The 15,991-nt window shown below is 52.6% G+C and overlaps 1 protein-coding gene across 5 annotated transcripts in view; it reads right to left on the bottom strand.

Annotated features, from left to right (window-relative positions):
• Nucleotides 1-11,117: 11,117 nt before the first annotated feature.
• The window catches only part of SEPTIN4 (septin 4), a 91,891-nt gene continuing 87,017 nt past the window's right edge, over nt 11,118-15,991 (bottom strand). For all 5 annotated transcript variants that reach the window (XM_034752497.1, XM_034752496.1, XM_034752501.1 and 2 more), the window contains 2 exons: nt 12,644-12,743; nt 11,118-11,843 (listed from right to left, as the gene is read on the bottom strand). In XM_034752497.1, coding sequence (XP_034608388.1) covers nt 11,784-11,843; nt 12,644-12,743 — 160 coding nt within the window. In that variant the 3' untranslated portion in view covers nt 11,118-11,783. The remainder of the gene's footprint in view (nt 11,844-12,643; nt 12,744-15,991) is intronic.

Genomic DNA, 15,991 nt, shown 5'->3' with positions numbered 1-15,991 from the left:
TAAACATCAGTTTCTCCACCAGGCTATGAAATAGCAGATGCTGCAGCTGTTCTCCGATTGTTTCATCTCTGTCTGTATAGCGCACACAGGGCCGTCCTTAGGATTTATGGGGCCCTAAGCAGTATTATTAAACTGGTGCCCCTATGCTCCAGTGAAGGTGGTCCCCAGCCGGCACCGCTGACCCCAGTGTGTTGAGGGGGCACAGCCACCACTCTCATCCACGGACTCCCAGAACCACCACCCCCCATTGCTGACACACCCTGAGCTGCGTACGCAGCAGACGCTGTGGCAGTGAGTCAAGCCAGGCTTCGCGCTGTCACATGGGGGCTGCATCTTGCCAGAGCCCAGGGCCCTCCTGCAGCCCCAGCCACTCCTGGCTCACCATGAGCATTGTGACAGGAAGTACCAAGCAGTAATAATAACAACAATAATACAAGTGTGTGTGTGTGTGTGACAGAGTGTGTGTGCATGTATGTGTGTGTGAGAGAGACAGAGGGAGAGACTGTGTGTGAGACTGACAGAGTGTGTTGGGAAGTGTGAGACTGTGTGTGTGTGACAATCTGTTTTGGGGGACTGTGACTTGTGAGAGGCAGAGTGTATGAGGGTGTGAGAGCCAGTCTGTGTGCGAGAAAGACTGTGTGTGTATTAGGGAACTGTGAGAGACAGTGAGCGCACTGTCACTTTAAATCCCCCCACTGCACATGGAAGTGAGGGAGGGTTAGGGTTGGGGAGAAGCCTGCTAGCCCAGTGCGGGGGAGGGGCCAGAGACGAGAGGCTTCCACCAAGGGTGGTGCCCCAAATTTTCAGGTGCCCTACGCAGCCATGTATGCTGTGTATGCCTAAGGACGGCCCTGCTATACTTGATACCGGCTGCCAACTAGACATAGAGCGTTGATTACTACCCGTTGAGCCCAACAATCTAGCTAGATAGTGACTAACCCTCTTGCAGTAAACTAAGGGGGCAGGTGTGACACTCTGTATCTCAGGGGAACACCTTGCACCCCCATATTCATCCTTATCCAATGCAAAGTTTGTCATGTCGGGTGTCTTCGGAAGGCTCATGATGCACTGAGCATTGTTGTTATAGTGATGTTATAGTAAAGTTATAGGTTGTAATTTCATGTATATAGTTGTGAGGCTGAAAATGTGTCCTTGTGGCTTAAAACAAGCCCTGGCAAAACTCTCCAGGAGCAGAGGGGCAAATCACACCCCATCAGGGCATGTATGGGACAAACCCAGCCCAGCCTCACAGGAACAAAGAACAATGGCCTAGGCAGCAACAAAGGATCTGTTGGACTCTCAAGTGAGTCACCCCCCTTGCCTTGGTCAGTTTGGGACTACGATGACGTAATGCTCAACCTGACCCTGAAGTGGGGGAGAGGGAAAGGGCAAAGCCAAGAGGGAAGAAAGAACTTGATAAAAGGAAGAGATGTTTGCCATGCTCTTCCTCTCTCTTCCACTTCCATCTACAGACATCACCACCAAATAACTGAAGCGCTGATCAAAGGGGAGAGCCTGGCTGAAGGGCAACCAGCCAGCTGTGCTGAGAAGCATCTAAGTTTGTAAGGGCATTGAAAGTGTTGAGATCAGCTTCAAATGCGTTTTGCTTTTATTTCATTTGACCAAATCCAACGTGTTGTGCTTTGACTTGTAATCACTTAAAATCTATCATTTGTAGTTAATAAATCTGTTTGTTTATTCTACCTGAAGCAGTGCGTTTGGTTTGAAGCGTATCAGAGACTCCCCTTGCGATAACAAGCCTGGTTCATATCAATTTATTTGTTAAACTGATGAACTCATATAAGCTTGCAGCGTCCAGCAGGCATAACTGGACACTGCAAGACAGACGTTCCTAGGGTTGTGTCTGGGACCGCAGATATTGGCTAGTGTCATTCAGTTGATTGCTCCAAGCAGCTTACATGCCAGAGGCTATACATGAACAACCCACGAGTGGCAGTTCTCACAGCAGAGCAGGGTAAGGCTGGCTCCCAGAGTCAAGGATTGGAGTGACCTAGCAGATAACCAGTACAGATAACACCAGGGAAATATCACAGTCCAGAGAAAAGCAACAAAAATGATGACCGGTCTAGAAAACATGACCTATGAGGGAAGATTGAAAACATTAGGTTTGTTTAGTATGGAGAAGAGAAGACTGGGGGAGTGTGGGGTGGGGGGACATAATATCAGTTTTCAAGTACATAAGGAGGAAGGAGTAAATTTGTTCTTGTTAACCTCTTGGGATAGGACAAGAAGCAATGGGCTGAAATTGCAGCAAGGGAAGTTTAGGTTTGACATTAGGAAAAACTTCCTAATAGTCAGGGTGGTTAAGCATTGGAATAAATTGCCTAGGGAGGTTGTGGAATCTCCGTCATTGGAGGTTTTTAAGAGCAGGTTGGACAAACACCTGTCAGGGATGGTCTAGATAATACTTAGTCCTTCTGTGAGTGCAGGGGACTGGACTAGACGACCTCTGGAGGTCCCTTCCAGCCCTACGGTTCTATAGGTCATAGCAGAGGCATCTTTGTGGCAGCCTAGGGGACAGGATCCTGGTGTGCTGACTGAACCAGTACTGTTGTCATGGGTATCCATGTGTTAGTGTATCTGTATGTCCTATCGGGTGCTAGTACGGGGCCGTCACAGCCATAAACCTGGCCAAGTGCCTTTGCTACTGAACTGAGCCCATAGCTTGTCTTCATGAAGAACATCAAGGTTTGCTGAATCGGCATTGCAGTGTCTCCGCAATGCACCTCCCATCCAGACACCAGCCTCATCACAAGCTAAGGTAAAGGAGCTTTCTGGGGGAGCTCCGGGTTAAAGTATTGGCAGTTCTTCACTGCAGAACAGTCTCCTCTCCTTAGCCTGGCATGTTCTGAAACATCTGTCAGCTGGTGAGTCCTAACAGCACCTGGTAAAATGCAGCCACCATGTGCTAATGACCAGGGTGAGTGTGGATGGAGGACAGAACACTGGAGAACAATACACGTGGCATATTCTCCGTGTGATTCACCATCCTGTTAGACTAGGGCTGACAGAAATGGAATTGCATCCCATCCACCTGGAGTGGTCCAGTGAATAGTGCTTAACATGGGACAGTGCTTAATAACACAGTATTGGCTAGGCCCACAGCTGGCGCCCTGAAGTCAAGACTATTATGGGGAACCCACCATGCCTTTCCTGACGGCTGTACAATCCTACACATACACCTGCCCCACCCCACACGTAATGTCTGCCCGGTTTGTGACAATGCCAGTGATGAATGAGGAGAGGGGACAGAGGGCTGGGGAGAAGTACAGTGTGGTTGAAATTAGGGCTGTCAAACAATTAAAAACAGTAATCGTGTTTAATCGCACTGTGAAACAAGAACAGAATACACCCAGTGAACTTTATTATATCCATTTTGGGATGTTTTTCTACATTTTCAAATATATTAATTTTAATTACAAGGCAGAATACAAAGTGTACAGTGCTCAGTTTCTTTTATTATTTTTGATTACAAATATTTGCACTGTAAAAAAAGATAAAAGAATGTTTAGCATATCTGGCACCTAAATACCTTGCAACACCAGTTACAACAGTGCCATGTGAACTCCAGTTTTCATTTTCAGGTGACATTGTAAATAAGAAAAAGGCAGCATTATCTCCCATAAATGTAAACAAACTTGTTGTCTTAGCAATTGGCTGAACAAGAAGTAGGACTGAGTAGACTTGTGGGCTCTAAAGTTTTTTGAGTGCAGTTATGTACAAAAAAAATTTCTACATTTGTAAGTTGTACTTTCATGATAAAGAGATTGCACGACAATACTTGTAAGAGATAAACTGAAAAATATTTTTTGTTTCTTTTTTATAGTGCAAATATTTGTAATCAAAAATAATAATAGAAAGTGAGCACTGTACACTTTGTATTCTGTGTTGTAATTGAAATCACTATATTTGAAAATGTAGAAAAAACATCAAAAATATTTATAATAAATGTAAGGTGGTATTCTGTTTTACAGCGATATTATAACGGCGATTAATCATGATTAATTTTTTAATTGAGTTAATTTGTTTTGAGTGAATCGCTTGACTTAATTGTGATTAATTGACAGCCCTAATTGAAATACAAAATGTTGCTGTGCTGTATGTGGGAAGGGTTCAGGCCTGGACCCACAAAAGGATGTGGGCGTTGCAACAGCATCACACCGCTTACCTGTTAGGTGCCTAGCAAATCACTGGCACACTCTGTGATCCATGAGCCCATGGTAGGTGCCCAGGTTCCCTGTACACTGCCCGGGGTGAGATGGGCTCCTGAGAAAGGGAGCATGAGAGGTGGGAAGCTGCCTAAGCTAGCCAATGGGAGAAGCTGCCCTGAGGGGGTGCTGGGCCCCATCTCTCTCTCAGAGATAGGTCCGGAAGGCCAGGCTGCAGGGAGGCACCCAGCTCTGCTAATGAATCTCATCTGAGAAACAGCTCCAGAAGGTGGGTGCCTCTCGCAACAAGCTGGCGGGAGGGCAGAGGAAGACACCCTCCCTTGTGAGACTTGGCCCAGCGGTTAGTGAACTCACCCAGCCTGCAACTGGGCCCTGGGTCCAGTCTCTCCTGTCTGATGAGAAGGGGACTGCTCCATGTTGGCTAAATAATGAAAGTGTGGGGGGGGGGGCGGGAAGGAGCACACGAGCACGAGAATGATGCTGCAGCCTGGTGGGAGAGCGAGGACCCTGCTCCAATGACTCTGAGCAGGACCACCGGATCAGGCCCAGCAGGCAAGCACCTCTCCTCCCCACAGGTGTGGTTCACTCTGGGGCTTAGCTGAGTGACAGACCTCCAGACCCCTAGAGGGAGGAAGCAGAGCACAGGTCCAGAGGGAGAAATGGAGACACTCGGGAACTTTTACTGCAAGACCTTGGCTCCTGGGGAGCGAAGGTGCCTGCCGGGTTTGGTGGTGGTGTGAAGTGCATCAGCACCTGCCTTAGGCAGCTAAGTGCCTCTGTGACTCCAGCCCTCAGTGCCAGCCCAGTGCAGCTCCATGGGGACAGGAGCCTGGGTGCTCATCGAGTAAAACACAGTATGCAGGCTGTGTCGTGAGCTGGCCCTGCCCAGTGGGCACCGGGAAGACCTCTGGCCTAGAGGCCTTTGCAGCTGGGCCCATGCATGAGCCCAGCCCAAGCTGTTATTCTGAGAGCAGAGAGGCAGCTGGAACTGCCCTAGGGCTGCAGCGGTGCAGGCAGGGTTCCCGGCGCTGCGTCTCCAGCAAGGCCCGTTTCTGGTGGCTCGGGGGGACACTATGTATTGTAGGTTCCCCCCACTGATGGCTCCGGCTTCTCCTAGCTCCACACACAGCTCACACCCTTGCTGAGGGCCTGTCGGGGATTCTCACTCACCACAGGTGGTGCCTCCTCCTGGCTGCTCTGGGGAACAGCTCGCTTCCAGATCCGACACATCCCCTTGCCTCCCACAGGCTTCCCAAGTCTGCCCTTCCCCCAGAGCCAGGCCCCCAGGGGTCCTGCTCTTTTCCTGGCTTCCCTCCTACCCTCCCTGCAGCCAGTTCTGGAACCAGCTTCCTGGCTTTATTCTAGCCCAGCCCGCACCAGCTCCACCACCCAGTTAGGGGTTGCATCTCCAGCCTGAGCCCCCCCGTGGCTCCCTAATTGGCCCTTTCTCCTCCCAAAAGGCCTGATCAGAGGGGACTGGTCACACAAAGGGGTTAACAACAAAGGAAGACCCACGATGGACACAAAACTGCCTGAATCCCATTTGTTTAAATGGGATTTGGGTGTCTAAATCCCTGTGGCTACATTGAAAGTCTCAGCCATGGTTCCCAAACACCCCAGAGGCTGGAATTCATTTGCATAAAGTGTTCATCAAACAATTAAAATAAAAAAAAATTAGGAAAAATCAATGTTTGTGAACAGTTTGGGCCAGTCTGATCCCCTTAGCTTCTTACCCTGGGCCTGGCCCCGCTGGTGTAACGGGCTATTCAAGGAGTCAGGCACTAGTCACCATGAGCCAGGGGATCAGAACCTAGTCTTCTGGAACCAAAATATGGGCCAAATCCATCCACTGAGCTGTTTGTTACAAACCGGTTGCCCAGCCCAAGGCCTGCATTCTGTCATGCCAAAACCTAGAGACAGATAGTAACTTTTAACATGGAATCCTTCTCATTGGCACATACCTTAGCACAAACACACCTCGTGCGCACACCCCCCCTATCATTACACACATACACACACACATGCCAGGTTCCTGTTACAAGAGGTCCCCCCCCAGGTAATTCACATCAGCCAAATTTATTGAGAACTTTGTGGAGGGATAAAAATATTTGCACTAGAGCTATACGATTTTATAAACCTATATTCTTTATATACTTTAATAAATGCCTCTCTGACAATCATGCAAAGATAGGTATTTCTGTAAGAAAATAGCTAGATAAAAAAGGAAACGGAAAGCACTAATCCATCTGGTGGGGCTCTCCTGCCCTGGACAGCTGCATGGTCCCTCACACAGCCAGGGAGAAGAGACCCTCTGGCTTTTTAGCCTACTCAGGAATGCAAATCACTCATGACGTGGTACAGTTTTCCCACAATGCCCTGCTTCTATCAGACTAGCCAGACCTGTCCCCTCAGAGTGTGGCATGACCTACAGACCTCTCGCCCAGCACAGGAGACGTCCTAGAAAAAGCTGCTTTGACCTATACTGACTACAGCGAAGGGCGGCAGGGAGACAGTCTGAGCTGAGCTTACAGGGGAAAGAAACAGCTTCCTTTCCTCCTATTGCAACTCTGTCCAGCACACCTGGAGAGACAGTGTGTCATTTGCATCTCAGAAATCCTGTGGCCAGGAGGCTGACTGGCAAGTGCTCACAGCTTTGATGTAGCCTGCGATGGAAAATGGTGTTGAACTAGAATGTGCAAAAGCAGCCAGTATTTGAAGACAAATACATGTCACTGAGTGAAAAGCAAACTGTGCAAAAGGCAGAAGAGAAGGGGGTAGCCCACCAGTCAGACCTGAGCTCAGCTTCTGACCATCCAGCATGGGAGGGATGGGATCTGGGTGGGTGGTGAGCTTATCTGCACAAATACACACGCCAGTGGCAGGAAGCTTCTCTGTTGCATCCTGCCCTGCACAGGAGCAGGAAGTCTAGCATGCGGGCTGTGAGCTTCAGTGGCAACGAGACCGGGAGCAGGGACATGGCTGTTGGAGGAAAGCAGGCCACCTATTCGAACTTCCCAGCAGAACTCAGCCATTTCCTAAAGGTGGCACTAAGGGAAATGAAGCCCAGTTAGGCCTAGGAAACTGCCCCTTCCCATGAATGATGCCTTCAAAGAACCTCAGCTCGGTCTGGCAACCTACTAAGAAGCAGACATGTAGCTGTCACATTGGGGAGAAGGTTCTTGCCTTGCTTATTAGGACCTTTACATACAAACAGGACTACTGGGGCTTAAGCATCCATGGGCTGCTTCTTGTTCCCCAGATTCTTCTGTGTGTGACATCACAGGGGTTGCTATGGAGATGATCATGATGTCACACAGAGGGTTCTCACTACTTCTGGGGAATAAACTGCTTTCATGCAAACGTCCCTTGTAGGAGACAGCATGGAGGTGACTTCTAGAGCTGCCGGACTCGCAGAGTGTTATTCAGAGCTCTCAGCTGGTCTGTACGGGGAAGGAATGGGCTTGCACTGCACAGCCTCTGGTTGGCGCATCCGCATTTTCTATGTTCCTCAATGGCTCCTCTGCTGAGAGGGAGGAGCTAAGTGAGGTCAGCTGTGCAGGGGCAGATGCAATGCCCTCAGAGGGCTCAATCTGAGAGCTACAAAACAAGAAAGGGACTCTTTTGCCACCTGGAGTCTGATTGTTCAAACCCAGGCCTGCCTGTAGCTGGGGTTGCTCTGCAGAGCACTCTCACTGGGGTAATGATACTGTGCGTAGCGTGGGAATTGCTATTGTCAGTTGTACAGGATAGCTGCTTAGGACTGATGCTCACTCGGGTGGAACTTTGTTACTGAAAATGGCTAGTGGGAAGGGATCGCTGGTCTGAGCCAAGCTGCTCAGAAATCACACAGCGCTTGAGAAGAAGTTCAGGAAAACCTTCCCCACTGGTCACTGAACGTTTGTTTCAATGGACATTTTTGATGGAACTAATTAATACACTGGCATTTCAAAGGAGCTGATTGCCATAGTACTTGAGCACCAGACACAAGAAGCTGAAGAATTCCCCTGTATTCGGCACTGGTGAGACCACACCTGGAGAATTGCGTCCAGTTTTGGGCCCCCCACTACAGAAGGGATGTGGAAAAATTGGAGAGAGTCCAGTGGAGAGCAATGAAAATGATCAGGGGGCTGGGGCACATGACTTATGAGGGGAGGCTGAAGGAACTGGGCTTGTTTAGTCTGCAGAAGAGTGAGTGGAGATTTGATAGTAGCCTTCAACTACCTGAAGGGGGGTTCCAAAGAGGATGGAGCTCGGCTGTTCTCAGTGGTGGCAGATGACAGAACAAGGAGCAATGGTCTCAAGTTGCAGTGGGGGAGGTCTAGGTTGGATATTAGGAAAAATGATTTCACTAGGAGGGTGGTGAAGCAGTGGAATGGGTTACCTAGGGAGGTGGTGGAATCTCCATCCTTAGAGATTTTTAAGGCCCGGCTTGACAAAGCCCTGGCTGGGATGATTTAATGGGGTTGGTCCTGCTCTGAGCAAGGGACTGGACTAAATTACCTCCTGAGGTCTCTTCCAAGGGAAGACCCTGAACTCTTTGCTAAAGGGATGCTGAACCAGAGACTGCAGCTGGTGCAGGGCCTGCGCATGGAGACTGACGTGACACAGGGACACCCACAAGAATCACCCATCTTTCTCCAGATGGCATTGGTCATCATCTGACAGAGGCAGGATGCAGAGAAAGTGATGGGAACACCTCAAGGACCTGGACTGTGCCCCAAAGGGACACACCCCAAAGGGCGGAAGCTTCTCAGAATTTATCTAAACTACCTTGAACCTAGTGAGTCTGCAAAGTTAGGCTGGATGACTCACAAGAACCAGCTTCCTCAGGAGATTTCTGGATCTTCTTTGCTTTGCTGGGCTGGAGATGCTGTCAGGACAATGCCCCTCTCCATTCTTCAACACCTCTGTTTCGGGGCAGAATGCAGGCTGCCAAGCAAGTGTGGAAAGCCCTCAAAAGGTTTGGTTCAAGTTTTGGGCAAAGGTTCAAGTCAGTCTATTTTATTCAAACTGGTTTCTCCATCTGTGGTGTCCCAGTAGGATAGAAATACCAATCGTCTGAATGAGGAATGCTCTCCGGGCACATCTCGAGAAGTCAGTTGTAGGGGGTAGAAGCTCCATGTGGACCATTGAGGCAGGTCTTTAATCTGGATTGAGGCAAAGGGGTTTTCCATTGTGTTTGTGAGTGATATTTAGTAAGAGACTTTGCGAGACAATGCAGAAGACACTGGGAGTGGAGGTCTGGGTGTGGATAGATGAAAGCTGCTTCTGTCCTTGAAATGGTTTGGCCAGTCTCCAGGCCCCACCTTGTTGCCAAAGCTGGCTGGGAGGGTGAGCTCATCCAGGTCTTCTTGGTTCCTGTTGGAGTCTGGTGGCACCTTAAAGACTAACAGATTTATTTGGGCATAAATTTTCGTGAGTAAAAACTTCACTTCTTCGGATGCATCCGAAGAAGTGAGGTTTTTACTCACGAAAGCTTATGCCCAAATAAATCTGTTAGTCTTTAAGGTGCCACCAGACTCCTTGTTGTTTTTGTAGATACAGACTAACACGGCTACCCCCTGATACTTGGTTCCTGTTCTTTGCAGTGATGCTGAGAAATCCACTCTGGACATTGTGAGTCTGTGGCCTCACCCACCAGTTTGCTACAGTCACGCTCCTTGCAAGGTGGAGTCCGCAATCAGCAAGGGGGGTTACAGAGAGCGGTCAGCTGCTGTGTCCCTGGACTGGTGTGCAGCACCCTGGGGGAAGGGAGACTGGAAATGGGGCCTTAACCTCCAGCGTGGCCAATGGAGGCTCTTCGAGCCTCTCCCAACGAGGCAAGGGCACTAGCTGAAACAGGGCAGAGAACGGCAACTTGCCCAGTCAGAGGATTTCTGGGAGGGCCTAGCATCAGGGATCTCCTTGTGCACTGCCATGTACAACTCACAATGAAATGCTGCCTTCCTGCCCCCATCACCCAGCTCACAGGAGAGAGGAGGGGCCCTGCAGTGTCTGTGTGCACATGTCAGGAAGGGACCTGGTGCCTGCTGTATGTGTGCGTAGGCACCTGTGCCAGGTCAGGGCTCTGCAGTGTGTGTGTGCATGTGTGAGCAGTGCAGCACCAGCCCTGTGCTCGCACACACAGCGTGTATTGCTCACTGCCCTGCTGCGGGAGTGGCTGGTCAGGGAGATGCTGCCTGGCCACACCCGGATTAGCAGAGCAGACGGGGGCACTGGAGGATCCTGACATTCAGTCCCTTGAGGAAGGGGAGTTCCTGAGCATATTTACCACTATGGGACACGGCTTCTGTGGCACTGGGACTGTTTCTATCGTCTCTGCTCCTCTCCCACAAGGGCCATTGGGCCACACTCTTCTCTGAGTGCCATGCATGGAGCCCACTGGCCTCACTAGCATAGCACATGTAGGAGAGAACAGAATGTGGCCCACCCGTCCCAAGACCTGGGTAGGTCCCTGAGGGTGGCTCTCAGCTGGTGGCTGGGGGAGGGGGCTCACAGAGGCTACAGGCACCCAGCAAGCTGTGTATGACTGTGGCTTGGGGACACAGACCCACACTAGTTTTAATCTAGCAAGGGTGGGTAACGAGAAGTGAAGCTAACTGGAGTATGGATCCAGCGTCCTGGGAGGGCTTTACTTGGGTGGCTAGCCCATGTCGAAGCCTGTGCTGCCATCATTACTCATGCTAGCTAGACTGACGCTAACAGGGGCATGCAACCTCTGCTACCCCTTCGCTTGCTGTGTCGACATCCTGTACATCCAGTCTGCCTGGGCAGGGCTCTAGGGCAGCAGCTCATGCTTTGGGAGCAGAGCAGACCACCCTGCAGAGGGATAGCTCAGTGGTTTGAGCATTGGCCTGCTAAACCCGGGGCTGTGAGCTCACTCCTTGAGGGGGCCATTTAGGGATCAGGGCAAAAATCTGTCTGGGGATTGGTCCTGCTTTGAGCAGGGGGTTGGACTAGATGATCTCCTGAGGTCCCTTCCAACCCTGCTATTCTATGAGCTGCCAGGCCACCGGCTGCCTCGGGGACTGCAAGTTTTGCTCCGGAACTGCTGCAAAATGCTGATTTCACTGGCTCCTCACACTGCTGGGGAGCAGTCTGGGCACACAGCCATGGCCACGGCACTGCACCAATCAGCCACGTCTGGGGCCCAACTGTGCAGGAGCCTTGAGGGGAAAATGTGTGAAACCCGGCACGGTGTGGAGAGGGGGGGCTCTGCACACAGACAGGCAGCTGCACACATTCAACCCGCGGGAAGCAGCCCAGTGGCTGGGCCTGACTCAGTCAGACCATGGGGAAGCGTTGCCGGCAGCCGTAGGCGGGCCAGGCTGGGTTTGCAGGAGCCTTGCCAAGGAAGCAGGCTGAGTCCGAGGCATGGGGAGGGTGGCTGCAGAAGCTCTGGTGCGGGTCAGCCTTTATTTCCTGTAGGTCGCTGAGGAAAGCGCAGCAAGGGTCCATAATAAGGCGTATCGCATCAGCTTAAGGTGCTAGGTGCGCTGTTGGTACCGAGTAGCAGAGCTGGCTTTGATGGCTGGGGTTTGATGTAAACATTTCTGGTCTGAGTGGGGCGGGAGCTGGAGGGGAATGTGGTGGCTAGTGGGAGTCCTTCATCTGCCTCTGGATCTTCTGCAGCATCTCCTGCATCCTCCGCAACTGAAATGGAAGAAACATGTGAGGGCCAGCTCCCCGCAGCCCCTTGCCTGGGCACTCAGCATTCTGCTTCGGAGACTGGGACTGCAGCGCTGTGAGCTTCCCCAGGGCAGTGCCAGCTGGGACACAACCGCTGTGCTCCCTTGGGCCAGCCAGTGGGAGTTACACACAGGAGATTCGTCCTCTAGGCAAAGCCATGGGAATACAGAGAATGGGGTTTCTCCTGGGAACTCCAGCGGCAGGAGTTAATTAGAGCAATGCAGCGAGGAAGGAGGGGCCCAGGCCAGGTCTGGCTTTAGCTCATATCTTCAGTCCTGACTGGCAGAAGGCAGCAGGTCCCTGGAATGTGCAGAGGACGCCAGCCTCGGGGTGTGCCAGGGCCAGCGAGGGCAGCGAAATGGGCCGGTTAGCACCATGGACAGAGCAAACTCAACCTTCAAAGGATGCAGCTAATTGCTCTGGGGGAAAAGAACCCAAAGCCCAGTTCTGCGCAAGGGAGACCCAGGGAGGTGGTAATGGCTGCAGGAGGCCAAAGGGCACAGGACAGCTTTGCACTGTGGATGGAGCTGGACTCTGTTAGCTCCTCCAGTGGGAGGGGAGTGGAAATATGCAAAGCGGGGAGTGTGTCAGGCCCTGCTGCAGGCTGCCTGTGCTGCCACGGAGAGCGGAGAGCGAGGGGACCAGAGCCCAGCACAACTGCATGGAGAGAGTGCAGCTCTCAGTTCTAGCCAGGCCTCCCACATGCGGCAGTGGCTCTGGTGCAGCCCCTGGCAGGAGACACAGGCCCCGACCCCGGCACTCACCTCTTCGTCCTTCTCCCGAATGAGTTTCTCTGTTTCAGAGTCCGGCACTGCTGGGATAGCTGGGATGGGGAAATCTGTCCCGCTTTCCCGCGTCAGTTTGCTGGGAGGCAAGAAACACACGTGTAGTTAGCACGGCCCCAGTGCGCTGGAGAGGCCAGGCCAGCCGGGCAGGAGGCATTCAGAGTGACGGCACAAGGGCAGTGGAATCATGGGAGACTGTGCCCCACGAGCCGCACCTTCCAGTCCCTGCGAGACTGTGCACCAGTGGTACCAGCACCAGGGGAACTGGACTGGGCCTCAGACTCTGGTGCCCTGTGCCTTGTGTCCATGTTTGCAAAGGAGAAGTGGGGACAGAGCAGCACCACGCTCACAGGTCGGCGTGTCACACCCAACCTGCACTAGGGAACGCGACCCCACAGACAGCAGACAAGGCAGACTCAGGCCGCGGCTGCGAAGGCTCCTCACAGTTGCTCTGGTGTCTGTGCTGTCCATGGTCACAAACTGCCGGGCCTGTCTCCTTCTGGGGAGCATGCAGGGCCAGGGCAGCCCACATGCTCATTCACTCTCTGGCCTGAAGGGGAAGTGAGCAGGGCCTGCTCCCTTCCGCAGAACTCCTGCCCCCCAATGGTCATGGTGCACAGGTGACTTCCCATCACCAGAGACAGGCCCACAGTAGGATCTTGCTGGAGAATTGGCAGATCAGAGAAAATCCAAATGCACAGAGGGATGGATTTACCACAGAGCTCAGAGCCGGGGGAGGGGAGTGACAGAACAGGCCAAAGTTCCTAATTCCCCCCGGGTGGGGCCCACACTCAACACCCAAGCAGCTCCCCTTTGCCACTCAAAGCCCAGCCAAAGCACCAGATCTTGGAGACAGGGGAGCCCACTGGTAGGGCCCCAGTGCCTCCTCCCTCTCCTCTCACCTGTGGTGACCTGCAGATATGCACACTGGGTCCGTGAGCTTCTTTCCGAGAAGTCAAGCCCCAGCAAACCGCACACACAAGAGGGACTGACACTGTGCCCATCACCTTGGTATTTGAGTGTCTTCCAGAGAGGCATTCATGACCTGACTGGCCCCGGGCCCCTTCCTGCTGCTGTGCAGTGCTGAGTTTCAATTGGGGATGGCAGGCTGAAGCAGTGCACCTCAACTTGGAGCAGGACGGGGCGAGATTTCTGGAGGTTCTCGGTCCCGGTGGAAGTGAGTTCCACAGTCCCAGCCTGGCCCCTGAGAAAGCTCTGTCCCCTGCGCAAGTGAGCTACCTCCATGCCACTGGCTGCCAGTGCTGCAGGTTCCACTCCTGTTGCTGAGGGGCCTGCCAGACAGGCTCTGGGGCTACTGCTTGACCCCATTTGGATGTATGGGGATGTTCCATTCCCCACCCGAGAAGGCCCAGGCACACAGGCTCTGTGGTCACATCCAGCTACCCAGAGAGGATGCTAACGCGTCCTCGGATCACGGTGCTCAGGGACAGTCCAGCTGGCAAGTGCAGCCTGGCTACTTCATGGCAGACACTCTCTTAGTCGCTAGCTTTGCATCCATTTATCTCAGGGTCAGTCGGCAGCTAGCCAGAGACCCAGGGCACCTCGCGTTCTGGCCTTTACAAAGGACACACCCAGGCCCTGCTCAGCGGGACAGCTCTTCCGAATGCGCATGCTGTGTCTCATGTAGGGATCAGTCTTCTAATCCCCACCATAAGACTCATCATGAAATGTGCTAGCCCAGAACGACAATCCACCCAAGGCTTTGACTACAGAGCATCACCCTGGGACGCCAGGAACCTGTTCCTCCAGCATTCAGGGAAATTCCACAAGAGCATGAGTGCCACCTTGTGGGGCATCCAGGATTGTTAGGATGTCCACGAGGTGTCCCTAACACCCACTGGGCCTTGCGTGTCTCTGGGCACTAGGAATAACTGACGGTCCCCGAGCATACTCCCATGGGGAACAAACACTGGCCTCCCCTTGTCACTCTGCAGACAGAATGGGCCCATCAGCAACCAGGGGTCCTCTCTCCTGTACAGGCATCTGTGGCGTTTTTGGTGGGTCAGGTACCCTAGCAAGGCCCTTCCCCTCCGTCAGTGGTCAGTGTCCTCTCTCAGCCACTGGCCGACATCCGGACCCATCAGCCACACAGCTTGGGGACCTTGATTCTTGCCATCAGACGATCAGTTTGTAAACAGATAAGAACTGCTGTTGAAAGAAGCCCAGGACAAGTAGAATCCAAGACCAGCGCGGGGGCAAGTGCTAGGACTAGAGCCCACCCTGCCATTTGTGCAGCTCACCAGTATAGCAGCAAACTCACTGTACGACAGGCAGCGCTCGCCAAGCAAGCGCTCGCTCCAGGAACTGCTGGATTCCGAACTCGGGTGCAAAACTTCAAAATACATTTCTTTAGGAGGAAACTCAATTTGTATAAACCTGGCCAGATTGGGACGGTCCCAGGCTTCCCATGGGCAAAGGGCCATTTCACAGAAAGTGAGATTCCTGAGTGGGAGAAGAGTCCGGAATAAAACAATGGTGACTCTTGTTACACGAGGCGCAGCTCCTGTGGACAACTGCTCCGGCTGAGCTCAGTGACGAGTGAGTCACCCCGGTGCAGAGGGTTAGCGCACGGCCTGTGCACTGCTTCCCTCCCACCTAAACTTATGCCACTTCAGCGCTGCCTGTGCCCCAGGCTTGCCCTCTGCCCAGCAGCGAATGCCACCCAACAGCAAACTGTAGACAAAAAGGCAGCATGTGTGCAGAGGAGCGGGAGAGCGCTGGGGCGGAGGGCGTGTCACTCCAGGTAAGAGACTAAACTGGCAGCTGGAATGACCCATTCTGGGTGATGAATCAAAGCATGTGTCTTCGCACGCGGTGTTTTGCCACTTGCCCCTGGAGAACGAGGAGAGACACTGTGCTGCAGTGACTGCTCTCTGGAGTGAGCCTGTGGAGCGCTCGGCATCGGCTGACACCAGCAGAAGGGGAGAGGCTGTGACTCTATGGAGCACTGGACTGGTTCATGTCCATCCTTGGGTGGAGTGTTGCTCTGACTTGTCACAGATCGTGGCCCCCTTGGGGTGGATCTTCAGACGCACTCAGTGCTGGCCTGGTTCTGCTCCCACTGACGTCAGGAGGAGTTTTCCCACTGACTTCACGGGCACAGAGAAAGGCCAGCACTGAGCCCTGACCAAACTCCCACTCTGGGGGATTTCGTTATTTATTATCTAACGTGTGGTCATGCCCAACGTCCCAGCTCTGTCCAGACCTCATTGTGCTGGGCGCCGTACAAACCCAGAAGATGGAGACTGTCCCTGCCCCCATGAGCTACAACCATATAACAGCGCCTGCAGGGGCTTGCTGCTTGTC

Source organism: Trachemys scripta, chromosome 18 (assembly GCF_013100865.1).
Source record: "Trachemys scripta elegans isolate TJP31775 chromosome 18, CAS_Tse_1.0, whole genome shotgun sequence".
Classification (NCBI taxonomy): Eukaryota; Metazoa; Chordata; order Testudines; family Emydidae; genus Trachemys; species Trachemys scripta.
The sequence above is the reverse complement of the archived record's forward strand: the minus strand, read 5'-3'. Positions and strand labels throughout refer to the sequence as shown.